Below are 25,184 nucleotides of genomic sequence, written 5' to 3'. Positions count from 1 at the left end.
GTTGAGAAAATAAAGGCTAAAGAGTTGGCGTTCCAGAAATACAGAAAAACTCAAGAAAAGGAACACATGGAGGAATACCGGATGAAACTGAAAGAAGCCAAGAGAGAGATATGACTGGCAAAAGCGGAAGAACAAATGGCTAGAAATGTAAGGAGGGGTGACAAAAATTTCTTCAGGTATATTAGTGAAAGGAGAATGACTAAAAGGGAATTGTGAGACTAAAAGATACTGCTAACCGCTATGTGGATAATGATGAAGAAAAAGCAAATTTGCTAAATAGATACTTTTGTTCTGTTTTCACAGAAGAAAATCCTGGAGAAGGACCACGATGGAGTGGAAATAGTACAAATGAGAATGAAGTGGATAGAGCACCGTTCACAGAAGAAAGTGTGTATCAACAACTTGAAAAGCTAAAGGTGGACAAAGCCATGGGACCGGACAGGATCCACCCCAGGATATTGAGGGAGCTCAGAGAGGTTTTGGCGGGTCCTCTTAAAGATTTGTTTAATATATCCTTGCAGACGGGAGAGGTTCCGAGGGATTGGAGAATGGCGGAGGTGGTCCCTCTTCACAAAAGTGGTGATAGGAAAGAAGCCGGTAAGCCTCACTTCGGTTATTGGAAAAGTAATGGAAGCGATGCTGAAGGAAAGGATAGTGAGTTTCCTGGAAGCCAATAAGTTGCAAGATCCGAGACAACACGGTTTTACCAAAGGGAAATTGTGCCAAACAAATCTCATTGAGTTCTTTGATTGGGTGACAGGAGAATTGAATCAGGGACGAGCTATGGACTTAATCTAGATTTCAGCAAAGCTTTTGACACTGTTCCCCACAGGAGGCTCTTAAATAAACTGGATGGGCTGAAGATAGGACCTGAAGTGGTGAACTGGATTAGGAACTGGTTGTCGGACATACGCCAGAGGGTGGTGGTGAATGGAATTCGCTCGTAGGAGGGAAAGGTGAGTAGTGGAGTGCCTCAGGGATCGGTGCTGGGGCCGATTCTGTTCAATATATTTGTGAGTGACATTGCCGAAAAGTTAGAAGGTAAAGTTTGCCTATTTACGGATGATACTAAGATCTGTAACAGAGTGGACACCGGGGAGGGAGTGGAAAGCATGAAAAAGGATCTGCAGACGCTAGAAGAATGGTCTAAGATTTGGCAATTAAAATTCAAAGCGAAGAAATGCAAAGTGATGCACTTAGGGAGTAGAAACCCACGAGAGACTTATGTGTTAGGCGGTGAGAGTCGGATATGTACAGATGGGGAGAGGGATCTTGGGGTGATAGTATCTGAGGATCTGAAGGCGACGAAACAGTGTGAGAAGGCGGTGGCCGTAGCTAGAAGGTTGTTAGGCTGTATAGAGAGAGGTGTGACCAGCAGAAGAAAGGAGGTGTTGATGCCCCTGTACAAGTCGTTAGTGAGGCCCCACCTGGAGTATTGTGTTCAGTTTTGGAGGCCATACCTTCCTAAGGATGTAAAAAAAATCGAAGCGGTGCAAAGAAAAGCTACGAAAATGGTATGGGATTTGCGTTCCAAGACGTATGAGGAGAGACTAGCTGACCTGAACATGTATACCCTGGAGGAAAGGAGGAACAGGGGTGATATGATACAGACGTTCAAATATTTGAAAGGTATTAATCCACAAACAAATATTTTCCAGAGATGGGAAGGCGGTAGAACGCGAGGACATGAAATGAGATTGAAGGGGGGGCAGACTCAAAAAAGATGTCAGGAAGTATTTTTTCACAGAGAGAGTGGTGGATACTTGGAATGCCCTCCCGCAGGAGGTGGTGGAGATGAAAACGGTAACGGAATTCAAACATGCGTGGGATATACATAAAGGAATCCTGTGCAGAAGGAATGGATCCTCAGAAGCTTAGCCGAAATTGGGTGGCGGAGCAGGTGGGGGGAAGAGGGGTTGGTGGTTGGGAGGCGAGGATAGCGGTGGGCAGACTTATACGGTCTGTGCCAGAGCCGGTGGTGGGAGGCAGGACTGGTGGTTGGGAGGCGGGGAATAGTGCTGGGCAGACTTATACAGTCTGTGCCAGAGCCGGTGGTGGGAGGCGGGGCTGGTGGTTGGGAGGAGGCGATAGTGCTGGGCAGACTTATACGGTCTGTGCCCTGAAAAAGACAGGTACAAATCAAGGTAAGGTATACACATATGAGTTTATCTTGTTGGGCAGACTGGATGGACCGTGCAGGTCTTTTTCTGCCGTCATCTACTATATTATGTTTATGTTACTATGAATATATTTGGCCTGGGCTTCCAGGATAGTGTTTTTGAACAGCATCCACGCCTGATGTAAATTTTTGACCCTCGCAGTCGCTCCTCTAACTTTTCTTTTCACCATTCTTCTCATTTTATCATAGTCTCATTTTTTAAAGTTAAACACTAACGTATTTGATTTCCTATGTATACTTACTTCAAAGCTAATATCAAATCCGATCATATTATGATCACTGTTATCAAGCGGCCCCAGCACCATTACCTCCCACACCAGATTATGCGCTCCACTAAGGACTAGGTCTAGAATTTTTCCTTCTTTCGTTGGTTCCTGTACCAGCCGCGCCATAAAGCTGTCCTTGATTTCATCAAGGAATTTTACCTCCCTAGCATGTCCTGATGTTACATTTACCCAGTCAATATCGGGGTAATTGAAATCACCCATTATTATTGTGTTGCCCAGTTTGTTTGCGTCCCTAATTTCCTTTAACATTTCTGCATCTGTCTGTTCATCCTAGCCAGGTGGACGGTAGTACACTCCTATCATTATCCTTTTCCCTTTTACACATGGAATTTCAATCCACAGTGATTCCAAGAAGTGTTTTGTTTCCTGCAGAATTTTCAATCTATTTAATTCAAGGCTCTCGTTAATATACAATGCTACCCCTCCACTAATTCGATCCATCCTATCGCTACGATATAATTTGTACCCCGGTATGACAGTGTCCCACTGGTTAGCCTCCTTCCACCAGGTCTCAGAGATGCCTATTATATCTAATTTTACATTTAGTTAATTTATTCTAACTCTCCCATTTTAGAGAGCTAAATATGTATATGTTAAAGGAAAAGAGAGCGAGAGGAGATATGATACAGACATTTAAGTACTTGAAAGGTATTAATATACAAGCAAACCTCTTCCATAGACATGGAGGTGGTAGATCTAGAGGATATGAGTGAAGGTTGCAGGGCGGTAGACTTAGGGTATCAACATGAAATATTTTTCCCACAGAGAGGGTAGCGGATGTCTAAAATGCCCTTCCAGTAGAGATGGTTGAATCAAGAACAGTGAAAGAATTTGAAAATGTGTGGGATAAGCATAAGGGTTGCCTAAATTGGAGAATGGAAACAAAACATGGCCGTTGAAGTATTATGTTGGACAAGAGTAATTGGGAACTAAGGCCAGTGCCGGATGGACTTCTACCGTCCGTGCCCCGCAAATGGCAAAAGACAGATGAAGATCAAGTGTGCATATTGTATATCACTTTATTATCATGTGCTATGATTGAGGGTGCTGTGCATCTCAAGGGGTGGGGAAATCATCTTAATGATGAGATTAGCAAGTTAAATGCTGTTAGCAATACTTTTGGTTATAAAATATTGTCCCAAGACTGCACCATGTTTAATTACCTGTATGTGGTTGGCATGATAGTAAATTGCCAACCAGTGTTTAAGCATGAATAACTATAACCTGCATAGAGTGGCAGGTGTAGCTTCGTCTTTGTGGGCTGACCTGGACCGTGTAGGTCTTTATCTACTGTCATTTACTGTATTATTGGACTAACCTGGTCAAAAAAGTGTTAAGTAGGGCTGCACATTTAATGCATTAGTAATGCAATTAATGCAATACAAATTTAAATTGCGTTAATAAATTTAACACAATTAATGCATTAGGCTCCCTGCTCCATTTCCCACATCTCTCTCTCTCTCCCCCTTTCCTATCCTTCAAGTGGTCTGGCATCTCTGATTCTTCCATCTTCCAGTATTTCTCAGCAGGCATCCAGGCCAAAGTTTCAGCATGCCTGTCTGACATTGCTGCCTGGATGTTTCACCGCCATCTGAAGCTAAACATGACCAAGACTGAGCTTCTTATCTTTCCACCTAAACCGACCTCTCCTCTCCCCCCTTTCTCTATTTCTGTGGATAATACGCTCATCCTTCCCGTCTCGTCAGCACGTAACCTTGGGGTCATCTTCGACTCCTCCCTCTCCTTTGCTTCAAATATTCAACAGACTGCTAAAACCTGCCGTTTCTTCCTCTATAACATCACCAAAATTCGCCCTTTCCTTTCTGAGTATGCAACCAGAACCCTCATCCACACTCTTATCCCCTCCTACTTAGACTATTGCAACTTGCTTCTCACAGGTCTCCCACTGAGCCATCTCTCTCCTCTTCAATCTGTTCAAAATTCCGCAGCACAACTAATATTCCGCCAGTGTCGTTATACTCATATTAGCCCTCTCCTCAAGTCACTTCATTGGCTCCCTATCCGTTTCCGCATTCAGTTCAAACTCCTCTTACTGACTTACAAATGCATTCACTCTGCAGCTCCTCAGTACCTCTCCACTCTCATCTCTCCCTACACTCCTACCCGGGAACTCCGCTCACTGGCAAATCTCTCTTATCTGCACCCTTCTCCTCCACCTCTAACTCCAGACTCCGTTCCTTCTATCTTGCTGCACCGTATTCCTGGAATAAACTTCCTGAGCCGGTACGCCAAGCCTCATCTCTGGCCATCTTCAAATCTAAGCAAAAAACCTACCTCTTCGATGCTGCTTTTAACTCCTAAACCTTAACCTAGCCCTTCATCTGTCCCCTATCCCTAATATGTCCTGTCCGTCCTAACCCTTAATCCCTTACTTGTCCTGTCTGTCTGTCATAATTAGATTGTAAGCTCTATCGAGCAGGGACTGTCTCTTCATGTTCAAGTGTGAAGCGCTGCGTACATCCGGTAGCGCTATAGAAATGATAAGTAGTAGTAGTAATTTCTTCACATCCTCTCCACCCCCCACCCCCGCAGTCCGCATTTCTGTTTCTCTCCCTCTTCCTCCTCCCTGCGCTTCCTATCTGCCCCTCATGGCCCTCTAAACTTATCTGAAGCACTACAGTGCTGAAAGCTTGCTGCTTCTTACCTACCAGAAGCCTCTCTCTGTACCGTCCTCTGACAGAGCGTCCTGTTTCTGGGTCGGACAGTACAGAGTGAGGCTTCGAGTGAATAACAAGCAGCAGGCTTTCAGCGCTGCAGCATTACAGGCACGTTCAGAGAGCCACTAAAGGTAAGTAGAAAGAATGATAGAGGTTTAGTAATTGAAATATGTCAGTTTTGAGAATTTACATCTGCTGTCTATGTTTTCCTAGTTTTTGCACAGTATAGGAGGAAATGTGAGGGGAACATGTTATGTGATTAATTGTGTGATTAAACATTTTAATTGAAGTATAGCCCTAGTATTATGTAGTCCAGTAAAAAAGGTATCATTTTATCTTCCTTTTTGTTGGTTTATTTCTATTTATTACCTGATGAGCATGGAATGGGAAGGAGAGGCGTTGCTAGGGGCACCAAGGGAAAATCAACGCTGAATAATAATTATATCTTTTTGCACATTTCCGTTCAGGATGTGAATTTTCCATCAGAACTCTCTCTCTCTCTCTGTTTGGAATGATGTCACATTGTCCCTTCTGCTCACAGAGGTCTTAATGATGTTTCCTCTGATTAACTGCCAGGTTAAACTCTGCCCCTGTTAAAGGGTTTGAGAAGGATGTGGGTAGTAAGACTACAATGAGAATCACATATCCTGAAGGGGCCATCCAGAAACTGGAGCAGTATGAGAAGAATTCCCTCTTTGTCCTGGCTGGATTCAAGTGGCAGGATTTCAAGTGGCTAAAATACGTTGTTTACAAAGAGAAAGTGGTAAGTTAAATACTAATTTGATAAGGAAGTAGCATGGTTTCTGTTTCATTCTTCATGAATACACAGAAAAGTAATCGATTTTACTGCAAACAAGTTCAAGAATTATTTGACATTTAGAAGAGTTTGTTTTGGAAAAGTAACTTCTGACTGAGTTATGCCTTGCTATTATACATTTTATTATGGTTTTATATAATCTTCTAGGGTTGCCTAGTAATTGTCTGTGATCCTCCATGAACCTAGTAGGTAATTGTGGAATATATGTGCTTTTTAATGTAATGTAAGTGAGACTTTTCTGTTGGAGCAACTTAATATATTTGTGACAAGCCCTTCATCAAGTCAAAGCAAAATGAGCTAACCATGAAGATACACTAACATACATTCTCCGAGGACAAGCAGGCTGCTTGTTCTCACTGATGGGTGACGTCCACGGCAGCCCCTCCAATCGGAAACTTCACTAGCAAAGTCCTTTGCTAGTCCTCGCGCGCCTGCGCGCACCGCGCACGCGCGGCCGTCTTCCCGCCCGAAACCGGCTCGAGCCGGCCAGTCTTCTTTTGTCCGCACTCGGTACGGTCGTGTTTTCGCCGTGTCGAGCCCCAGAAAGTCGACCTCGCGCGTCCAAATTTATTTTGACGTGTTTTTTCTTCGGAAAAGTCTTTCAAGTGTCGGGAAGTGCTCCGATAAGTTTTCGTTCGTCGTCGGGGTAGGCCTCTTTTCGGCCTCGGTCGAGATTTTCTCCCTTACAAATTTTTTGGTGCTCTTTTTCCGTCATTTCGGACTTTGATTTCGCCGGCGCGATTTTTCCGCCCATGACATCGAAGCCTTCCAGCGGCTTCAAGAAGTGCACCCAGTGCGCCCGGGTTATCTCGCTCACTGATCGACACTCGTCGTGTCTTCAGTGTCTGGGGGCCGAGCACCGCCCTCAGAACTGCAGTCTATGTTCCCTGCTTCAAAGGTGGACTCAGGTAGCGAGACTAGCCCAGTGGAACGTGTTGTTCTCGGGCTCTTCGTCGGCATCGGCACCGGGATCTTCGAGTGCATCGACGTCGTCAGCGTCCAGACCATCTTCCTCGGCCGCCCCTGCATCGAGTGCATTGAGGCATCGGGCCTCTGCATCGGCGCCGAGACATCGGATAGCTGCATCGACGTCGGTGGTACCGGGACCTCGTCTGCTGATGTCGTCGGACGGTGGTGCATCGTCAGGAGTGCAGGTGAGGGCTGTCCATTCCCCTGCTGGTGGCGGTGAGCCTTCGGGTGGGTCTCCTCCTACCCTGAGGGCTCCTGCGGTACAGCCCCCCGAGACCGACCTCCTTCGGCCTCGGCCCCGAGGAAGCGACGGCTGGATTCTACGTCCTCCTCGTCGGTGCCGGGGAGCTCCGGTGACATGCTTCGGAAGAAATCGAAGAAGCATCGACACCGGTCGCCTCCCCGCGTCGGCACCGAGAGCTCTGGGTCGCCGAGGGAGTCGGCACCCAGCAGGCATCGGCACCGAGAGGACCGCTCACCCTCTGTTCAAGAGGTGTCGATGCGCTCCACTCTGGACAGCCCGGAACAGCCTCCTCGCCCGGAACAGGTTCTGACGTCGACGCCTGCATCGACCTCTTTGCCTTTCTCTGCAGCCGCTCTGAACGAGAGCCTCCGGGCCGTTCTCCCAGAGATTCTGGGAGAGCTGTTGCGCCCTACCCCTCCGGTACCGGCGGTGCTTGCGCCTCCGGTACCGTCGAGCGTGGCGCCGGCTGGCCCATCGCCCGGGGTGAGGTCCCCGACGTTGGTACCGCGTGCGGTACCGACTGCGGCCACCTCCCAGGAGGGCTCCCCGACTACGTCGGTGGAGGGAGCTTCGCCGATGCGGGCCAGGGAGTCTACCTCTCGACGCCCCCATCGTGGACGTGGCTCCACTGAGTCGAGCCGGGCGAGGTTGCAGACACAGGTTCATGAACTTGTGTCTGACACCGAGGGTGAGGCCTCGTGGGAGGAAGAAGAAGACCCCAGATATTTCTCTGACGAGGAGTCTGAGGGTCTTCCTTCTGATCCCACTCCCTCTCCTGAAAGACAGCTTTCTCCTCCTGAGAGTCTGTCTTTCGCTTCCTTTGTCCGGGAGATGTCTACGGCCATCCCCTTCCCGGTGGTTGTGGAGGACGAGCCCAGGGCTGAAATGTTTGAGCTCCTGGACTATCCTTCTCCACCTAAGGAAGCGTCCACTGTTCCCTTGCACCATGTCCTAAAAAAGACATTGCTTGCGAACTGGACAAAACCTCTAACTAATCCCCACATCCCCAAGAAGATCGAGTCCCAGTACCGGATCCATGGGGACCCAGATCTGATGCGCACCCAGTTGCCTCATGATTCTGGAGTTGTGGATCTGGCCCTAAAGAAGGCTAAGAGTTCTAGGGAGCATGCTTCGGCGCCCCCGGGCAAGGACTCTAGAACCTTAGACTCCTTTGGGAGGAAGGCCTACCATTCCTCTATGCTCGTGGCCAAAATCCAGTCTTACCAGCTCTACACAAGCATACACATGCGGAACAATGTGCGGCAGTTGGCGGGCTTGGTTGATGCTCTTTCCCCTGAGCAAGCCAAGCCTTTTCAGGAGGTGGTCAGGCAGCTGAAGGCGTGCAGAAAATTCCTGGCCAGAGGGGTGTATGACACCTTTGATGTTGCGTCCAGGGCCGCTGCTCAAGGTGTGGTGATGCGCAGGCTCTCGTGGCTGCGTGCCGCCGACCTGGAGAATAGACTCCAGCAGCGGATTGCGGACTCGCCTTGCCGTGCGGACAACATTTTTGGAGAGAAAGTCGAACAGGTGGTAGAGTCTCTCCACCAGCGGGACACCGCATTCGACAAGTTCTCCCGCCGGCAGCCTTCAGCATCTACCTCTACAGGTAGAAGATTTTTCGGGGGAAGGAAGACTGTTCCCTACTCTTCTGGTAAGCGTAGGTACAATCCTCCTTCTCGACAGCCTGCGGCCCAGGCTAAGCCCCAGCGCGCTCGCTCTCGTCAGCAGCGTGCGCCTCAGCCAGGCCCCTCGGCTCCCCAGCAAGGGGCGAGCTTTTGACTGGCTCCAGCAGAGCATAGCCGACATCCAAGTGTCAGTGCCGGGCGACCTACCAGTCGGGGGGAGGTTGAAAGCTTTTCACCAAAGGTGGCCTCTAATAACCTCCGACCAGTGGGTTCTCCAAATAGTCCGGCAAGGATACACCCTCAATTTGGCCTCAAAACCTCCAAATTGTCCACCGGGAGCTCAGTCTTACAGCTTCCAGCACAAGCAGGTACTTGCAGAGGAACTCTCCGCCCTTCTCAGCGCCAATGCGGTCGAGCCCGTGCCATCCGGGCAAGAAGGGCTGGGATTCTATTCCAGGTACTTCCTTGTGGAAAAGAAAACAGGGGGGATGCGTCCCATCCTAGACCTAAGGGCCCTGAACAAATATCTCGTAAAAGAAAAGTTCAGGATGCTTTCCCTGGGCACCCTTCTCCCCATGATTCAGCAAAACGATTGGCTATGCTCTCTGGACTTGAAGGATGCCTACACACACATCCCGATACTGCCAGCTCACAGACAGTATCTGCGATTTCAGTTGGGCACACGCCACTTCCAGTACTGTGTGCTACCCTTTGGGCTCGCCTCTGCGCCCAGGGTGTTCACAAAGTGCCTAGCTGTGGTAGCAGCGGCACTTCGCAGGCTGGGGGTGCACGTGTTCCCATATCTCGACGATTGGCTGGTGAAGAACACATCCGAGGCAGGAGCCCTGCAGTCCATGCAGATGACTATTCGCCTCCTGGAGCTACTGGGGTTTGTGATAAATTATCCAAAGTCCCATCTTCTCCCAGTGCAGAAACTCGAATTCATAGGAGCTCTGCTGGACTCTCGGACGGCTCGCGCCTATCTCCCAGAGACGAGGGCCAACAACTTGTTGTCCCTCGTCTCGCGGGTGCGAGCGTCCCAGCAGATCACAGCTCGGCAGATGTTGAGATTGCTGGGCCACATGGCCTCCACAGTTCATGTGACTCCCATGGCCCGTCTTCACATGAGATCTGCTCAATGGACCCTAGCCTCCCAGTGGTATCAGGCTGCTGGGGGTCTAGAAGACGTGATCCACCTGTCCACGAGTTTTCTCGAATCCCTGTATTGGTGGACAATCTGGTCCAATTTGACTCTGGGACGTCCTTTCCAAATTCCTCAGCCACAAAAAGTGCTGACAACGGATGCGTCTCTCCTGGGATGGGGAGCTCATGTCGATGGGCTTCACACCCAAGGAAGCTGGTCCCTCCAGGAACGCGGTCTACAGATCAATCTCCTGGAGTTGCGAGCGATCTGGAACGCTCTGAAGGCTTTCAGAGATCGGCTGTCCCATCAAATTATCCAAATTCAGACAGACAACCAGGTTGCCATGTACTATGTCAACAAGCAGGGGGGCACCGGATCTCGCCCCCTGTGTCAGGAAGCCGTCAGCATGTGGCTCTGGGCTCGCCGTCTCGGCATGGTGCTCCAAGCCACATATCTGGCAGGCGTAAACAACAGTCTGGCCGACAGACTGAGCCGGATTATGCAACCTCACGAGTGGTCGCTCAACTCCAGAGTGGTGCGCCAGATCTTCCAAGCGTGGGGCACCCCCTTGGTGGATCTCTTCACATCTCGAGTGAACCACAAAGTCCCTCAGTTCTGTTCCAGGCTTCAGGCCCCCGGCAGACTGGCATCGGATGCCTTCCTCCTGGATTGGGGGGAGGGCCTGCTGTATGCTTATCCTCCCATTCCTCTGGTGGGGAAGACTTTGTTGAAACTCAAGCAAGACCGAGGCACCATGATTCTGATTGCTCCTTTTTGGCCGCGTCAGATCTGGTTCCCTCTTCTTCTGGAGTTATCCTCCGAAGAACCGTGGAGATTGGAGTGTTTTCCGACCCTCATCACGCAGGACGAAGGGGCTCTTCTGCATCCCAGCCTCCGGTCCCTGGCTCTCACGGCCTGGATGTTGAGAGCGTAGACTTTGCCTCTTTGGGTCTGTCAGAGGGTGTCTCCCGCGTCTTGCTTGCTTCCAGGAAAGATTCCACTAAGAGGAGTTACTTCTTTCTGTGGAGGAGGTTTGCCGTCTGGTGTGACAGCAAGGCCCTAGCTCCTCGCTCTTGTCCTACACAGACCCTGCTTGAATACCTTCTGCACTTGTCTGAGTCTGGTCTCAAGACCAACTCTGTAAGAGTTCACCTTAGCGCAATCAGTGCATACCATTACCATGTGGAAGGTAAGCCGATCTCAGGACAGCCTTTAGTTGTTCGCTTCATGAGAGGTTTGCTTTTGTCAAAGCCCCCTGTCAAGCCTCCTACAGTGTCATGGGATCTCAATGTCGTTCTCACCCAGCTGATGAAACCTCCTTTTGAGCCACTGAATTCCTGCCATCTGAAGTACTTGACCTGGAAGGTCATTTTCTTGGTGGCAGTTACTTCAGCTCGTAGAGTCAGTGAGCTTCAGGCCCTGGTAGCCCAGGCCCCTTACACCAAATTTCATCATAACAGAGTAGTCCTCCGCACTCACCCTAAGTTCTTGCCAAAGGTTGTGTCGGAGTTCCATCTGAACCAGTCAATTGTCTTGCCAACATTCTTTCCCCGTCCTCATTCCTGCCCTGCTGAACGTCAGCTGCACACATTGGACTGCAAGAGAGCATTGGCCTTCTACCTGGAGCGGACACAGCCCCACAGACAGTCCGCCCAATTGTTTGTTTCTTTTGATCCCAATAGGAGGGGAGTGGCTGTAGGGAAACGCACCATATCCAATTGGCTAGCAGATTGCATTTCCTTCACTTACGCCCAGGCGGGGCTGGCTCTTGAGGGTCATGTCACGGCTCATAATGTTAGAGCCATTGCTGCGTCGGTAGCCCACTTGAAGTCAGCCTCTATTGAAGAAATTTGCAAAGCTGCGACGTGGTCATCCGTCCACACATTCACATCTCATTACTGCCTGCAGCAGGATACCCGACGCGACAGTCGGTTCGGGCAGTCAGTTCTTCAGAACCTGTTTGGGCTTTAGGATCCAACTCCACCCCCCGAGGGCCCTGTTTGTTCTGTTCCAGGCTGCACTCTCAGTTAGTTGGTAAATTTTTTAGGTCAATTTCAGTTATGTCCTCGCCGTTGCGAGGCCCAATTGACCATGGTTATTGTTTTGAGTGAGCCTGGGGGCTAGGGATACCCCATCAGTGAGAACAAGCAGCCTGCTTGTCCTCGGAGAAAGCGAATGCTACATACCTGTAGAAGGTATTCTCCGAGGACAGCAGGCTGATTGTTCTCACAAACCCGCCCGCCTCCCCGTTGGAGTTGTGTCTTCCCTTGAAGTGTATTGTCTTGCTACATACTGGACTGGCCGGCTCGAGCCGGTTTCGGGCGGGAAGACGGCCGTGCATGCGCGGTGCGCGCGGGCGCGCGAGGACTAGCAAAGGACTTTGCTAGTGAAGTTTCCGATTGGAGGGGCTGCCGTGGACGTCACCCATCAGTGAGAACAATCAGCCTGCTGTCCTCGGAGAATACCTTCTACAGGTATGTAGCATTCGCTTTAAATCATAGGATATGTTACAGTAGTGGTGTGGTGATGAGAGTAAGATGCCAGAGATGATAAAAGGGGTGGATGGAAAAGTGTGTGCGAGAGAGAAGATGAAGAATTGAAAGGCCTCCATTGAAAGATTGGCCGCTGTCGTGGACAGGATGCTGGGCTCGATGGACCCTTGGTCTTTTCCCAGTGTTGCATTACTTATGTACTTATCTTCCTTGGAGAAAAAATTTGAGAAGTGAGGGAGATCCTAGTTCCTTTTTATGTGTTCCCCTGGAAAGCTGTTGTGCAATGCTGGTGATAACCTTGAAAGTAAAAGTCCTTTTGTAAGTGGTGTGCCATGGGTCTCCAGAGCTCAGGACAGTGCTTACCTTTGCACTCCCTTCTGTGTTGACCCAATTCCAGCTGAAAAGGAGAGCGCAGTTGCTGATGCGGAAGGCCCAGTACTTCTCTAACTTGCTCGTCCTGCCACTGGTGCCTCTTCTCACACAGTTCACAGAGCACATCAGCTGAATGACCTGCCTGACGCTCCATGGAGTTTTGCTGTGCAACGGGAGAGATGCCAGTGAGAGGATAAAGCTGGTAGAGAAGTGCCTGGTTGCCATGTCACTGATTCCTCTCCATTCCACTCCTGCTGTCAGCTGGGATCCTTGCTGTCTTTCTGTTTTCTCAGAATTACTTTTGATAGGAGATTTGAACTTACATTTAGAAAATAGACAGGAATCATCAGTAAGTAAAATTTTAGATGGTTTAGATTTATTGCAATTTCAATATAAAACTGATGTTACTCATGAATGGGTCATAAACTGGACTTAGTTGCTTTTTTTGAGTTCATCTTGTAAACTTTTGTCAAGTAGATTGTTCAGCAGATCACTGTCTGGCCAACTTCACAGTTTATCTGTCATGTGTTTCAAGATCTATATTTTCAACAATTAGAGAAAGATTGAATAATAACCTGAGAAGGAAAATTGAGATCGATCAATTCTGGTCCTATATGATGTTTAGTTGATTCTTCAACTAAATATTCAGGCAATTCAGTAAGTTTAAACTGGATCTTCACACACCATAGATCACAAATTCTTAAAGTCCAGTATAGGATATGCACAGCTTCTTATCTCATATATCCAAAATGTCTTAAGGCCATAAATCTTTTTAATCTTTGTATCTTTCAATCATCTCATAGGAACTTTCCCAGAACCTCAGTGATGTTAATCGCTACCAATTTCAATTCGTAGCGATATCAACAACATCAAACTCTTCACTGGTTCTTTTATATATAGCCACCTCTTATAAAATTACTAGGAAAACAGGCCCGTTTCAGGAGCAAATGAAACGGGTGCAAGCAAGGTTTTCCTCCCCAACCACCCCCTTCTCCCTCCCTACCTACCTACGGACCCCTTCGTCGTTCTGACGGCATTGCTCCGCATTCCGCACCTGCCTCTTGGACGCACCGAACGCCATTGCTCCGACCTCGACTTCATGACGTTTGATGCGAGGGTGGGGCCCCTAGCCTGGGTGATTTCGGTGGCTTCACCACCATGGTCTTACGAACCGTTCTGGAAGGAAGTGACAGTGACGTCACTGTCCTCAAAACGTTGAGGGTGAGTTTTATTATATAGGATTTTAGACCTATCTTATTTTATCTTGCTTTATTGTCGGACCCAGGGCAGCTGGGATAGGGTCAATGCTGAATCTAGTGCTCACTAATGGAGTTAGTGTTTTCGATATCCGGGTGGGTGCCCACCTATGTAATAGTGATCATCACACTGTATGGTTTGATATAAGGGCGAAGGCGGAATGCGGACGCACAAAACTCAAAGTACTGGATTTCAGACGTACTGATTTTGATAAAATGGAGGAATACCTGAAGAAGGAGCTGTTGGCATGAGAAAGCATAGGAGAAGTGGAAAAACAGTGGTCCAAGCTAAAGGTTGCTATAAATATGGCGACTGATCTTTTTGTGAGGAAAGTAAACAAAACCAATAGAAGCAGGAAGCCTATATGGTTCTCCAAACAAGTAGCTAAAAAAATAAGACCAAAAGAGGCTTTGTTCAAGAAGTACAAAAGAACGCAACGAGAGGATCATGGAAAAGATTATTGGATTAAACTGAAAGAAGCGAAGAGGGAAATATGGCTAGCGAAAGCGCAAGCGGAAGAAAAAATGGCTAAAGATGTAAAGAGAGGTGACAAGACCTTTTTCAGATATATTGGAGAAAGGAGAAGAGATAGGAATGGAATTGCGAGACTGAAAGATAATGAGAATGGCTATATGGAGAGTGATGAACATAAAGCGAACGTGCTAAACAATTATTTCTCTTCAGTGTTCATGGAGAAAAATCCTGGAGAAGGACCGTGGTTGGCTGCCAAGGGAACGTCTGGGAATGGAATGGATACTGCGCCGTTTACGGAAGAAAGAGTTTATAAACAGCTGTAGAATCTGAAGGTGAACAAAGCTATGGGGCCGGATGGGATACATCCCAGGATACTGAAGTAGCTCAGAGAGGTCCTGGCGGGACCTCTTAAAGATTTATTTAATAGATCTTTAGAGACGGGAGAGGTTCCACGAGATTGGAGACGAGCGGATGTGGTCCCTATTCACAGGACCCGAAGCAACATGGCTTTACCACAGGGAAATCCTGCCAAACGAATCTTATTGACTTTTTTGACCAAAGAACTGGATGAGGGACGTGCGCTAGATGTAATCTACTTGGACTTCAGCAAAGCCTTTGATACGGTCCCCCAGAAGACTCATGAATAAGCTGAAAGGGTTGAACTTAGGACCGAAAGTGGTGAACTGGATAAGAAACTGGTTGACCGACAGGTGGCAGAGGTTGGTGGTAAATGGAATCTGCTCGGAGAAAAGGAAGGTGAGCAGTGGAGTTCCTCAGGGGTCGGTGCTGGGGCCTATTCTGTTTAATATATTTGTGGGAGATATTGCTGAAGGGTTGGAAGGAAAGGTATGCCTTTTTGCGGATGACAAGAAGATAGCCAATAGAGTGCATACCCTGGAGAGAGTAGAAACAATGAGAAGGGATCTCCGAACATTAGAAGAGTGGTCGAGGGTCTGGCAGTTAAAATTTAATGTAAAACAATTTCACTTTAGCACAACAGTGAAGGTCTTGCAGCAACGAACACTCATCCTACCCCTATCACCAAGAGACCACTCACACATAAGTGGTCTTATTTACAATTTGATAGTAGTTAAATCTGTAACAGACTATGGTGATTTCAAACTAGGAGGATGGTAGGAACAGTGCAATGATGGTCAGATGCTGCGGGCCATTTGCACAACATATGGCATAAGGCACACGAGAAATTTCTGAGCACTGCATATAGAAAAATATTTGTAAAAAATTTACATTGAATATATGATTATCAATAGAAATCAAACAAAATAAAACATGGAAAAGAAAATAAGATGATACCTTTTTTATTGGACATAATACATTTCTTGATTAGCTTTCGAAGGTTGCCCTTCTTCATCAGATCGGAAATAAGCAAATGTGGTAGCAGATAGTATATATAAGAGAAACATCAAAGCATTACTTTGACAGTCTGACAGAGTGGGAGGGTGGGGGTATGCATGGGGACATCAAAGCATTTCATTGATATTCTAACAGGATGGGTGTTGGTAGGTGAGAGGAGGGTAATAAACAGAGAAATACAGCTTTATGGTTTATAATGGGTTAGAAACTCCAGATCCTTATTAAGTCCTGTTTGTTGGGTGTCAAAATATTCAATTATTCTTATTTCAAAGGTCTTACGTTCCTGTATTGTTTTAAAATTACCTTTCAGTATTCTTACTGTGAAATCACTGGTGCAGTGTTCTGGTCTTGTAAAGTGTTGGCCCACAGGGGTGGGGGCTTGACTGGCACCGGCTATTTTCATGTGATGTCTGTGCAGATTGAATCTTGTCTTAAGCATCTGGCCTGTTTCTCCAATATAGCATCCTTCGTTACATTTTTTACACTGAATGATATATACCACATTGGAAGATGAGCATGTAAAATAGTCCTTTATGTTGAATATTTTTCCCTTGTGAATGACTGTGGGGTCTTGTGAAATGTTTTGGCATAGTTTGCAGCTGGATGTGTTACAGGGAAACGTGCCCTTTTCTTTTTCCGTCTTGTGACAAGGCTACCGCCCAGAGGTACAAAATGAAACAACAAAATCCTGAACTACGTCTCCCAGAATGCATTGCCGTCCCAGCAAAGGGAGCCCCAGGGATAGACAAGATGGGTACTTACGAACTCTGACCACAAGAGGGAGGGAGAAGGAAGAAGCCCAGTTCCCTGGCTCTGTAATCAATACATGATGCCTCCCACCTGTAGAGGGAAGGGTGGGGTGCGAAGCAGGTGGAGGAGGAGGTTAAGGCTGCTGAGCAAGAAGCAGAAGGAGGATGGAATGGGAGCTGGAGATCCCGGAGGAAGGTAGCACCTAAAAGGGGAAAGCTATGTGTTTAAAAGTTTTGATTTAAAACCTGTTGTAAGGAAGAAGCCTGTTTTGATTTGAACTGTTTGCTGTGGGGGAAGGGCAGAGGACTGGAAGAGTTATAAGCCTGGTTCCCCAGCTGCTCCTGTTTGTTGTGTAAGAACTGTGGGAGCTGGAAACCCTGGTTGGACAGGAGGGAACAATTTTGCTTTGGGCCAGCACAGCTTGTGATACGTACTTTGGGGCCAGCACTGCTTGTGATACGTACTGTGAAAAGGAAGTATTTCCAAAGGGGACTATTGCAGCCCTCAAGAAAGGGCAGAGACTTTGGATTGCTGGGTGAGGGGCAGCACTACCCTGCCTGGGGCAGCCCTAACCCAGGGCTGGACTGAAGATTTTGTTTGTAACTTGGAAACAAAAATAAAAAGAAAAGAATATTCGAAAGTATCTGCTGGTGGCAATTTGTGGGGCTTGGATTAATCCTGGGGAGGAGACTTCCTTCCTCCCCCTACTGGCGCAGCGGTCCTGTTTACAGTCTGTGTTGGGTCTGTTAGAATATCAATGAAATGCTTTGATGTCCCCATGCATACCCCCACCCTCCCACTCTGTCAGACTGTCAAAGTAATGCTTTGATGTTTCTCTTATATATACTGATGTTTCTCTTATATATACTATCTGCTACCACATTTGCTTATTTCCGATCTGACGAAGAAGGGCAACCTTCGAAAGCTAATCAAGAAATGTATTAAGTTATGTCCAATAAAAAAAGGTATCATCTTATTTTCTTTTCCATGTTTTATTTTGTTTGATTTCTATTGATAACCTTTAAGAGTGGACTAACACGGCTACCATACCTCTCTACATTGAATATATGATATAGGAACAAACATTGGTGAAATTGTTTTACATTGTCAGTTTATCACACCAGTTTGAATTAACGGAGATCCCTAAGTATAGCATTGAGTTAAAATTTAATGCCAAGAAGTGTAGAGTGATGCACTTGGGGTGCGGAAACCCAAAAGAGAGATACCGGATAGGAGGGGAGAGATTAGTAAGCTTGACTCAGGAGAGAGCCCTTGGGGTGTTGGTGTTGGAGGATCTGAAGGTGAAGAAACAATGTGACAAGGCAACAGGGCATAACCAGTAGAAGAAAGGATGCCCCTCTAGAAGTTGTTGGTGAGGCCCCACTTGGAGTGTTGTGTTCAGTTTTGGAGGCCGTATCTTGCTAAAGATGTAAAAAGACTGGTAGTGGTGCAAAGAAAAGCTACGAAAATGGTATGGGATTTGCGTTGCAAATCGTACGAGAAGAGACTTGCAGGCCTGAACATGTATACCTTGGAGGAAAGGAGAAGAAACAGGGGTGATATGATACAGACGTTCAGATATTTGAAAGGTATTAATCCGCAAACGAACCATTTCCGGAGACGGGAGGTGGTAGAATTAGAGGACATGAATTGAGGTTGAAAGGGGGCAGACTCAGGACTAATGTCAGAAAGTATTTTTTCACAGAGAAGGTGGTGGATATGAAAACGGTAATGGAATTCAAACATGCGTGGGATAAACACAAAGGAATCCTGTTTAGAAGGAATGGTTCCGTGGAATCTTTGCGGAAATTGGGTGGTGACACCGGTAATTGGAAACAAAACGGGAGCTGGGCAGACTTTGACGGTCTATGCCCTGATTGTGAATGAATAGATAGGGATGGGCTGGAGTGTAAATTTTAAGGGGCTTCGATGTTAGCTTCACAAATTAGTACAAGAACAGTACTGGGCAGACTTCTACGGTCTGTGCCCTGAGAAAGGCAAGGACAAATCAAACTCGGGTATACATATAAAGTATCACATACCTTGTAAAATGAGTTTATCTTGTTGGGCAGACTGAATGGACCATACAGGTCTTTATCTGCCGTCATTTACTATGTTACTATGCTAATCAAAGGATCTAAAGTTAAATTCCTAGTCATCAAGCAGATGAAGCCATTACGTATGGGTTGTGTCCATCAACCAGCAGGGGGAGATAGAGAGCACTCAACTTTTCACAGTGCCTCATGGCCAACCAGCTCCACTGCCTCTTCAGTATTCTCTATCTCCCAAAGCAGGGTGGCTGCAGCTTCTTCGAGCTCCATCAAAAATCTGCCTGGGGGTGGCTCCTGGCTTGCCAGTTGTTAGCCGGGGTGTTAGAGGCTATAGCAGCTTCACTTTGAAGGCACATAGGTTAGCCCTTTCCCTGCCTTACCCATGCCCCCGTGGATGTGGACATATTAGCTTGCTTTTCCCTCTCCTTTCCCACTCAGTGGATGCAGGCACATTGGTTCGCTTTTCCCCGCCTTTCCCACTTATCTGAGCCTCCGGAGATCTTATTACCTCTGCTTTCCTCACAGCGTTAAAAAAAAAATGGAACAGAGGTTTTCCTTTGATTCTTCTATGGGACCGGAGCTGTGATACTCGGTCTGGTGAGGTAAGAGTGTTTTCTAACTCCTCCGGGGTGGGCCCGCGATCGGGGTGTTTTTGGCGCGAAACCGCCATTTTAAATTTTCCCGCCATTTTCGGCGATGGCTGCAGAGAATGTAAAGCGCTGTTCCCGGTGTGGCAAGCGCAAATCAGCAGCGGGTCTCTGTAAATCATGCTGTACAGGTGTAAGAGCCAGCCCGAGCATGGCGAGCGATGATTCTTCCCGCTCAGAGCTGGCAGCGGACGCCATTTTGAATTCTCCGCATGGCGCGGCCTCCGTAGAGACGGAGAGCCCTGAGCCCGGAGGGGGGACCTCGAATTGAGGCTATTCAGGGAGCGGCTAGCCCCGGACGGGATCTGGGTGCCCAGGGCAAATTTTTCTCCCCTGATTTTGTGTTATTATTGCATAAAGCATACATGCTGAAAAGAGCTCTCCCTCAAGGGTCGTCTGAGACCCCTTCTATTGTCCCCCCCCCCCCCCCCGTCCCCCCCGGTGGATTCTGGCCTGGGGCTGCCCGCTGAGGCTATTTTCCCTGATAATTGGCATAAAGAAAAGCGTAGAAGGGCTAATTCCCCTTCAGATTGTGGTGCACCCCCCCCCCCCCCCCTCCTGTGGTCGGGCTGTGAGGATTCGGAGAGTTCTGGCAGGCCTTCGTGGTCTGAGGAGCCAGAGTCAGGTGCAGAATTACCACAGGATCTGGATGATCCCTCCGCGGTGAGGATTTTCCACCGTGATGAGCTGCCAGCGTTTATTTCAGATGCCCTATAGGTCCTTTCTATTGAAGAGCCTGACAGTGGCACGGCCTCCTCTGTGAATCCTAGGATGGCTAGTACCAAAAAGCCTGCCCGAGCCTTTCCTTTGCATGACTCCATCCAAGAGCTTATTTCTGCTTAGTGGGCTGACCCCGAGGGACCTTTGAAAGTTTCCAGGGCTATGGGGCAATTATACCCTCTGCGTGAGGAGCATTTGGCTCGCTTTGCAATGCCTAAAGTAGATGCCCTAGTCACTGCGGTGACAAAGAGAACTACCCTCCCTGTGGAAGGAGGAGTTGCCCTGAAGGATATACAAGACCGTAGGCTGGAAGCAGCACTTAAACGGTCCTTTGAAATTGCAGGTCTTGCTGTTCGGGCGTCTGCATGCAGTTGTGATGCTGCTAGAGCCTGCCTGGCGTGGTTGCAACAGGCAGTGGAACAGCCCGGAGATGGAGCGGAGCCCTTCTCGGATGTGGCTCCGCGGCTGGAGTCGGCCTTGTCCTTTTTGGCTGATGCCCTTTATGATATTGTCAGAGCTTCGGCTAAACAAATGGCAGTAGCAGTGGCAGCTCGCCGTCTTATTTGGCTACGACATTGGGCAGCGGACATGGCCTCTAAGCAAAGGTTGGTGAAGTTGCCCTTTCAAGGCCTTTCTCCTATTTGGTGAGGAGTTGGAAAAAAAATTGTTAAAGGCCTGGGAGATCCTAAACCCCAACGCTTGCCCGAAGATAGGCCGAGGCCTTCCTCCAAGGGCCAGGCGGTCCACTCCTCTTATAGACCTCGCTTCCGTGAAGCTAGAAGGTACCGCCCGGGGCATTATGCTGGGTTCACTTCTCGTGCCCGTTTTTCAGCAGAGGAACTCCTTTCGCTCGGACAAGCGTTCTGCAGCCACCGGCTCTAGGCCTGGAGTTCAGGGGCGACCCTCTCAATGATGGGGCGCCGGCCCCCTTCTCGCTTCCTGTCATCGGAGGACGTCTTTCCCTCTTTGCCGAAGTGTGGGCCAATATTTCCTCAGATCAGTGAGTTCTGGACCTGATCAGAGATGGCTACAGAATAGAATTCAATGCCCCAGTAAGAGACGTGTTTGTGGAGTCCCGATGAGGAGACTTTGCAAGGTCTGATTCAGTTAGGGGCCGTGTCCCTGGTACCTCCCGCCGAACATGGCTACGGCCGATACTCCATCTACTTTGTGGTGCCGCGAAAAGGTGGGTCTTTTCGCCCTATTCTGGACTTAAAAGAATTAAACAAGTCACTGAGAGTGCGGCATTTCCACATGGAAACCCTGCGCTCCGTCATTGCTGCAGTACAGCCAGGAGAGTTTCTCACGTCTCTAGACCTGAAAGAAGCTTACTTGCACATACCAATTTGGTCCCCGCACCAGAAGTTTCTGAGGTTTGCGGTGTTGGGAAAACATTTCCAGTTACGGGCCTTGCCTTTTGGCCTCGCCACAGCTCCCCGAACCTTTTCGAAGGTAATGGTGGTAGTAGCTGCTTTGCTCAGGTGAGAAGGTATCAGGGTTCACCCGTACCTAGACGACTGGCTCATCAGAGCAGACTCTGTAACAGAGAGCTATCAAGCTACAGCCAGAGTGGTCTCATTACTTCAATCTGTAGGCTGGGTCGTCAATATGGCCAAAAGTCACCTGACCCCCTTGCAATCTCTAGAATATTTGGGGGCCAGGTTTGACACAGACTCGGGCTATGTATACCTACCCGAGCTAAGGCGGTGCAAACTTCAGAATCAGGTCTGTCTGCTCCTGAGGATGCCCCGCCCATGAGCTTGGGACATTGTCCAGCTGCTGGGATCGATGACAACCACATTGGAAGTGGTGCCCTGGGCGAGAGCACACCTGAGACCTCTACAGTATTCCCTACTTCAAAGATGGTCTCCAGTTTCTCAGGATTATCAGTGCAGACTTTCTTGGCTCCCTGTGGCCCGACTCAGCATGGAGTGGTGGCTCTCAGACAGCATGCTGCGGCGAGGAATGCCGCTGGCGCTCCCCGATTGGTGTCTAGTAGTGACAGATGCCAGCCTGAAGGGCTGGGGCGCACATTGCAAGGGGAAGCATGCCCAGGGTCTATGGACACCCGAAGAGTCAGAGTGGTCCATCAACCGCCTGGAGTTGAAAGCGGTGTTTCAGGCGCTTCTGGCCTTTCAAGTGACCCTGGAAGGATTGGCTGTCAGAGTGATGTCGGACAACACGACAGCAGTGGTCTACATAAATCGACAAGGCGGCACTCCGTGCAGAGCACTGGCCGCGCAGGCCGAACAGGTTTGCCACTGGGCCGAGCTGCATCTTCAGTTTCTGTCGGCAGCTCACATTGCAGGTCAGAGCAACGTGCAAGCCGATTATCTAAGCAGGCATCAGATCGATCCAGCAGAATGGGAACTAGCAGACGAAGTATTCCTGCAGATACGTGCCAAATGGGGCAAGCCCGTGATGGATCTTATGACAACAAGTTCAAATGCCAAAGTCCCGTGCTTCTTCAGCAGACGGAGAGATCCTCGCTTGGCAGGGTTGGATGCCTTGACTCAGCCCTGGCCTCCGGGCCTACTATATGTGTTCCCTCTGTGGCCCTTGAAAGGGCACGTGCTCCTGCGGATTCGGCTGCACCCAGGAGAAGTGGTCCTCATCGCCCCGGATTGGCCCAGGAGGCCTTGGTATGCGGACCTCCGACAGATGCTAGTGGAGGCTCCCCTTCCTTTACCTCTGGTACCGAACCTGTTGTCACAGGGCCCGGTAGCCATGGAGGACGCCTGCCGCTTTGGTCTTATGGCATGGCGATTGAGAGGTTGCAATTGAGGGACAAAGGCTATTCAAACACAGTCATTTCCTCTCTCCTGCAGGCCCGCAAGCGTTCCACTTCCGTGGCTTATGCCAGGATTTGGCACCAGTTTGAGTCTTGGTGTGCTTCAAAAGCGATCACACCCATGCGTGCTCCTGTCTCACCGATTCTGGACTTTTTGCAGGATGGTGTACAAATAGGCTTGGCCTATAATTCCCTGCAGGTGCAAGTGGCAGCGTTGGCCTCCCTTCGTGGTAAGGTTGAAGGCGTGTCTTTAGCTGCTCATCCAGATGTGGCACAGTTTCTTAGTGGGGTGCTTCGGCTCCGGCCTTCCGTGCGAGCACCCTGTCCAGCTTGGAACCTGGGGCTAGTTTTGAAGGCCCTGCAGGCTTCTCCTTTGAGCCGCTTCGGCAAGCATCGGAGAAAGATTTGGCACTAAAGGCCGTTTTTCTTGTGGCCATTACTTCGGCAAGACGGGTGTCAGAGCTCCAGGCGCTGTCCTGTAGAGACCCATTTCTGCAATTCTCAGAGTCTGGGGTCACGGTTCGGACCATGCCTTCCTTCATGCCTAAAGTGGTTTCAGTGTTTCACCTAAACCAGCCTATTTTCTTGCCCTCCTTTGATAAGGAGGAGTTTCCAGAATCTTTTGAGCAGTTGCACCTGTTGATTGTGTGCAGGACTGTGCTGCAGTATCTGCGAGTTACTATCTGTTTCAGGATCTATGATCATCTGTTTGTTTTGCTATCAGGTCCTCGCAGAGGGTCTCCAGCATCTAAAGCCACTATTGCCTGCTGGCTCAAATAAACTATCTTTTCAGCTTATCAGCTTGCCGGCCGGTCTCTGCCTGTAGCCTTTAAGGCGCATTCTACCAGAGCGATTTCTTCCTCTTGGGCTGAAACTGGAGCACTCTCTCGTCAAGAGATATGCAGTGCAGCAACATGGGCTTCTAAGCTCTCTTTTGCCTGACATTACAGGCTGGATGTGGCTACTAGGAGGGATGCGCGTTTTGGAGCACAAGTGCTAGCGCATGGTGTGACCTGTTTCCACCCTATATAGGGATTGCTTTGTTACATCCCATACGTAATGGCTTCATCTGCTTAATGACAAGGAAGGGAAAATTAGGTTCTTACCTTGGTAATTTTCTTTCCTTTAGTCATAGCAGATGAAGCCATGAGCCCTCCCTGTATGATTGTCTGTATGCTGTGAATCTGTTTTTCAGGTTCTGTTCTTGTTTCCTGAAGTTCCTTCCTTGGGAGAAAGTTGTAAAACAGTCTTCAGGATCATGTTCACTTATAGGAGAATGAGTCCATTCCCTCCAGTTTATGTTTTGGAGGATGAGTTTATTCCCTCCTGGAGGTTGCTTGTATCCCCTCCAGTTATACAATAAGGAGGACGAGTTTATTCCCTCCAGGAGGATGTGTTCATGCCCTCCTTTTGAGTTCATGCCCTTGTTAAGGGGCCATCGTTTGCTGTGAGGAAAGTTCATGTTATTCCCATTGCGGTTTGCCATACTGCTTTGGAAGCTTCAAGTACTGAAGAGGCAGTGGAGCTGGCTGGCCATGAGGCACTGTGAAAAGTTGAGTGCTCTCTATCTCCCCCTGCTGGTTGATGGACACAACCCATACGTAATGGCTTCATCTGCTATGACTAAAGGAAAGAAAATTACCAAGGTAAGAACCTAATTTTCCCATAAAAAGCTCTGGTGACAAGAGGCAACCCTGCCTCGTACCCTGTAAAATAAGGAATGAATCCAAAGTCAATACATTTATCCCTATCTGGGTTTCCTTTTGATGATATAATGTGCATATCACATTTACATACTGACCTCCAAATCCAAATGTATCTAAAATTTCATATAGAAAATCCCATTTAATCCTGTTGAAGGCCTTCTCAGCATCAAAACTAGCTAGCAGAGAGAGGGATAGCCCTGCTTCAACACTACCTCCAGTGAGGCTAAAATCTTACACATATTTTTGACAGTGTATCAGTCTTGGACAAAGCCTGCTTAGGATTCATGAATCAAATTAGGAAATATCTGGTCCAATCAATTAGCCATAATTTTAGTCAACAATTTTGTCTCAAGATTTAAAAGAGAGATGGGTCTATATGATCTGGGAATCATAGGGTCCATCCTCGACTTCTGCAGCATGACTGTGCACTGTAGCCTTAAACTGTCAAGCAGGCTTTTATAGGCCAGACATTGATTAAACATAGCAATAGCCCCCCCCCCCCCCCCCCCCCCCCCATCTCATTTAACAGAATCTGGTAGAATTCTGCCTGAAATCCATCTGTCCTGGGGACCTTTAAACAGGGCTCTGTTTTATGGCTCACTCTGCT

General features: G+C 48.4%; 1 protein-coding gene across 1 annotated transcript in view; it reads left to right on the top strand.

Annotated features, from left to right (window-relative positions):
* Positions 1 to 25,184, top strand: part of LOC115458877 (CMP-N-acetylneuraminate-beta-1,4-galactoside alpha-2,3-sialyltransferase-like) — a gene marked incomplete at both ends in the record, with an annotated part of 216,961 nt that overhangs the window by 64,327 nt on the left and 127,450 nt on the right. The window contains one exon of the mRNA XM_030188715.1: positions 5,721 to 5,907. Within this exon, the coding sequence (XP_030044575.1) occupies positions 5,721 to 5,907 (187 nt within the window). The remainder of the gene's footprint in view (positions 1 to 5,720; positions 5,908 to 25,184) is intronic.

This window comes from Microcaecilia unicolor, unplaced genomic scaffold, assembly GCF_901765095.1.
Source record: "Microcaecilia unicolor unplaced genomic scaffold, aMicUni1.1, whole genome shotgun sequence".
Taxonomy (NCBI): Eukaryota; Metazoa; Chordata; class Amphibia; order Gymnophiona; family Siphonopidae; genus Microcaecilia; species Microcaecilia unicolor.
This window is presented reverse-complemented; position numbering and strand designations above follow the sequence as displayed.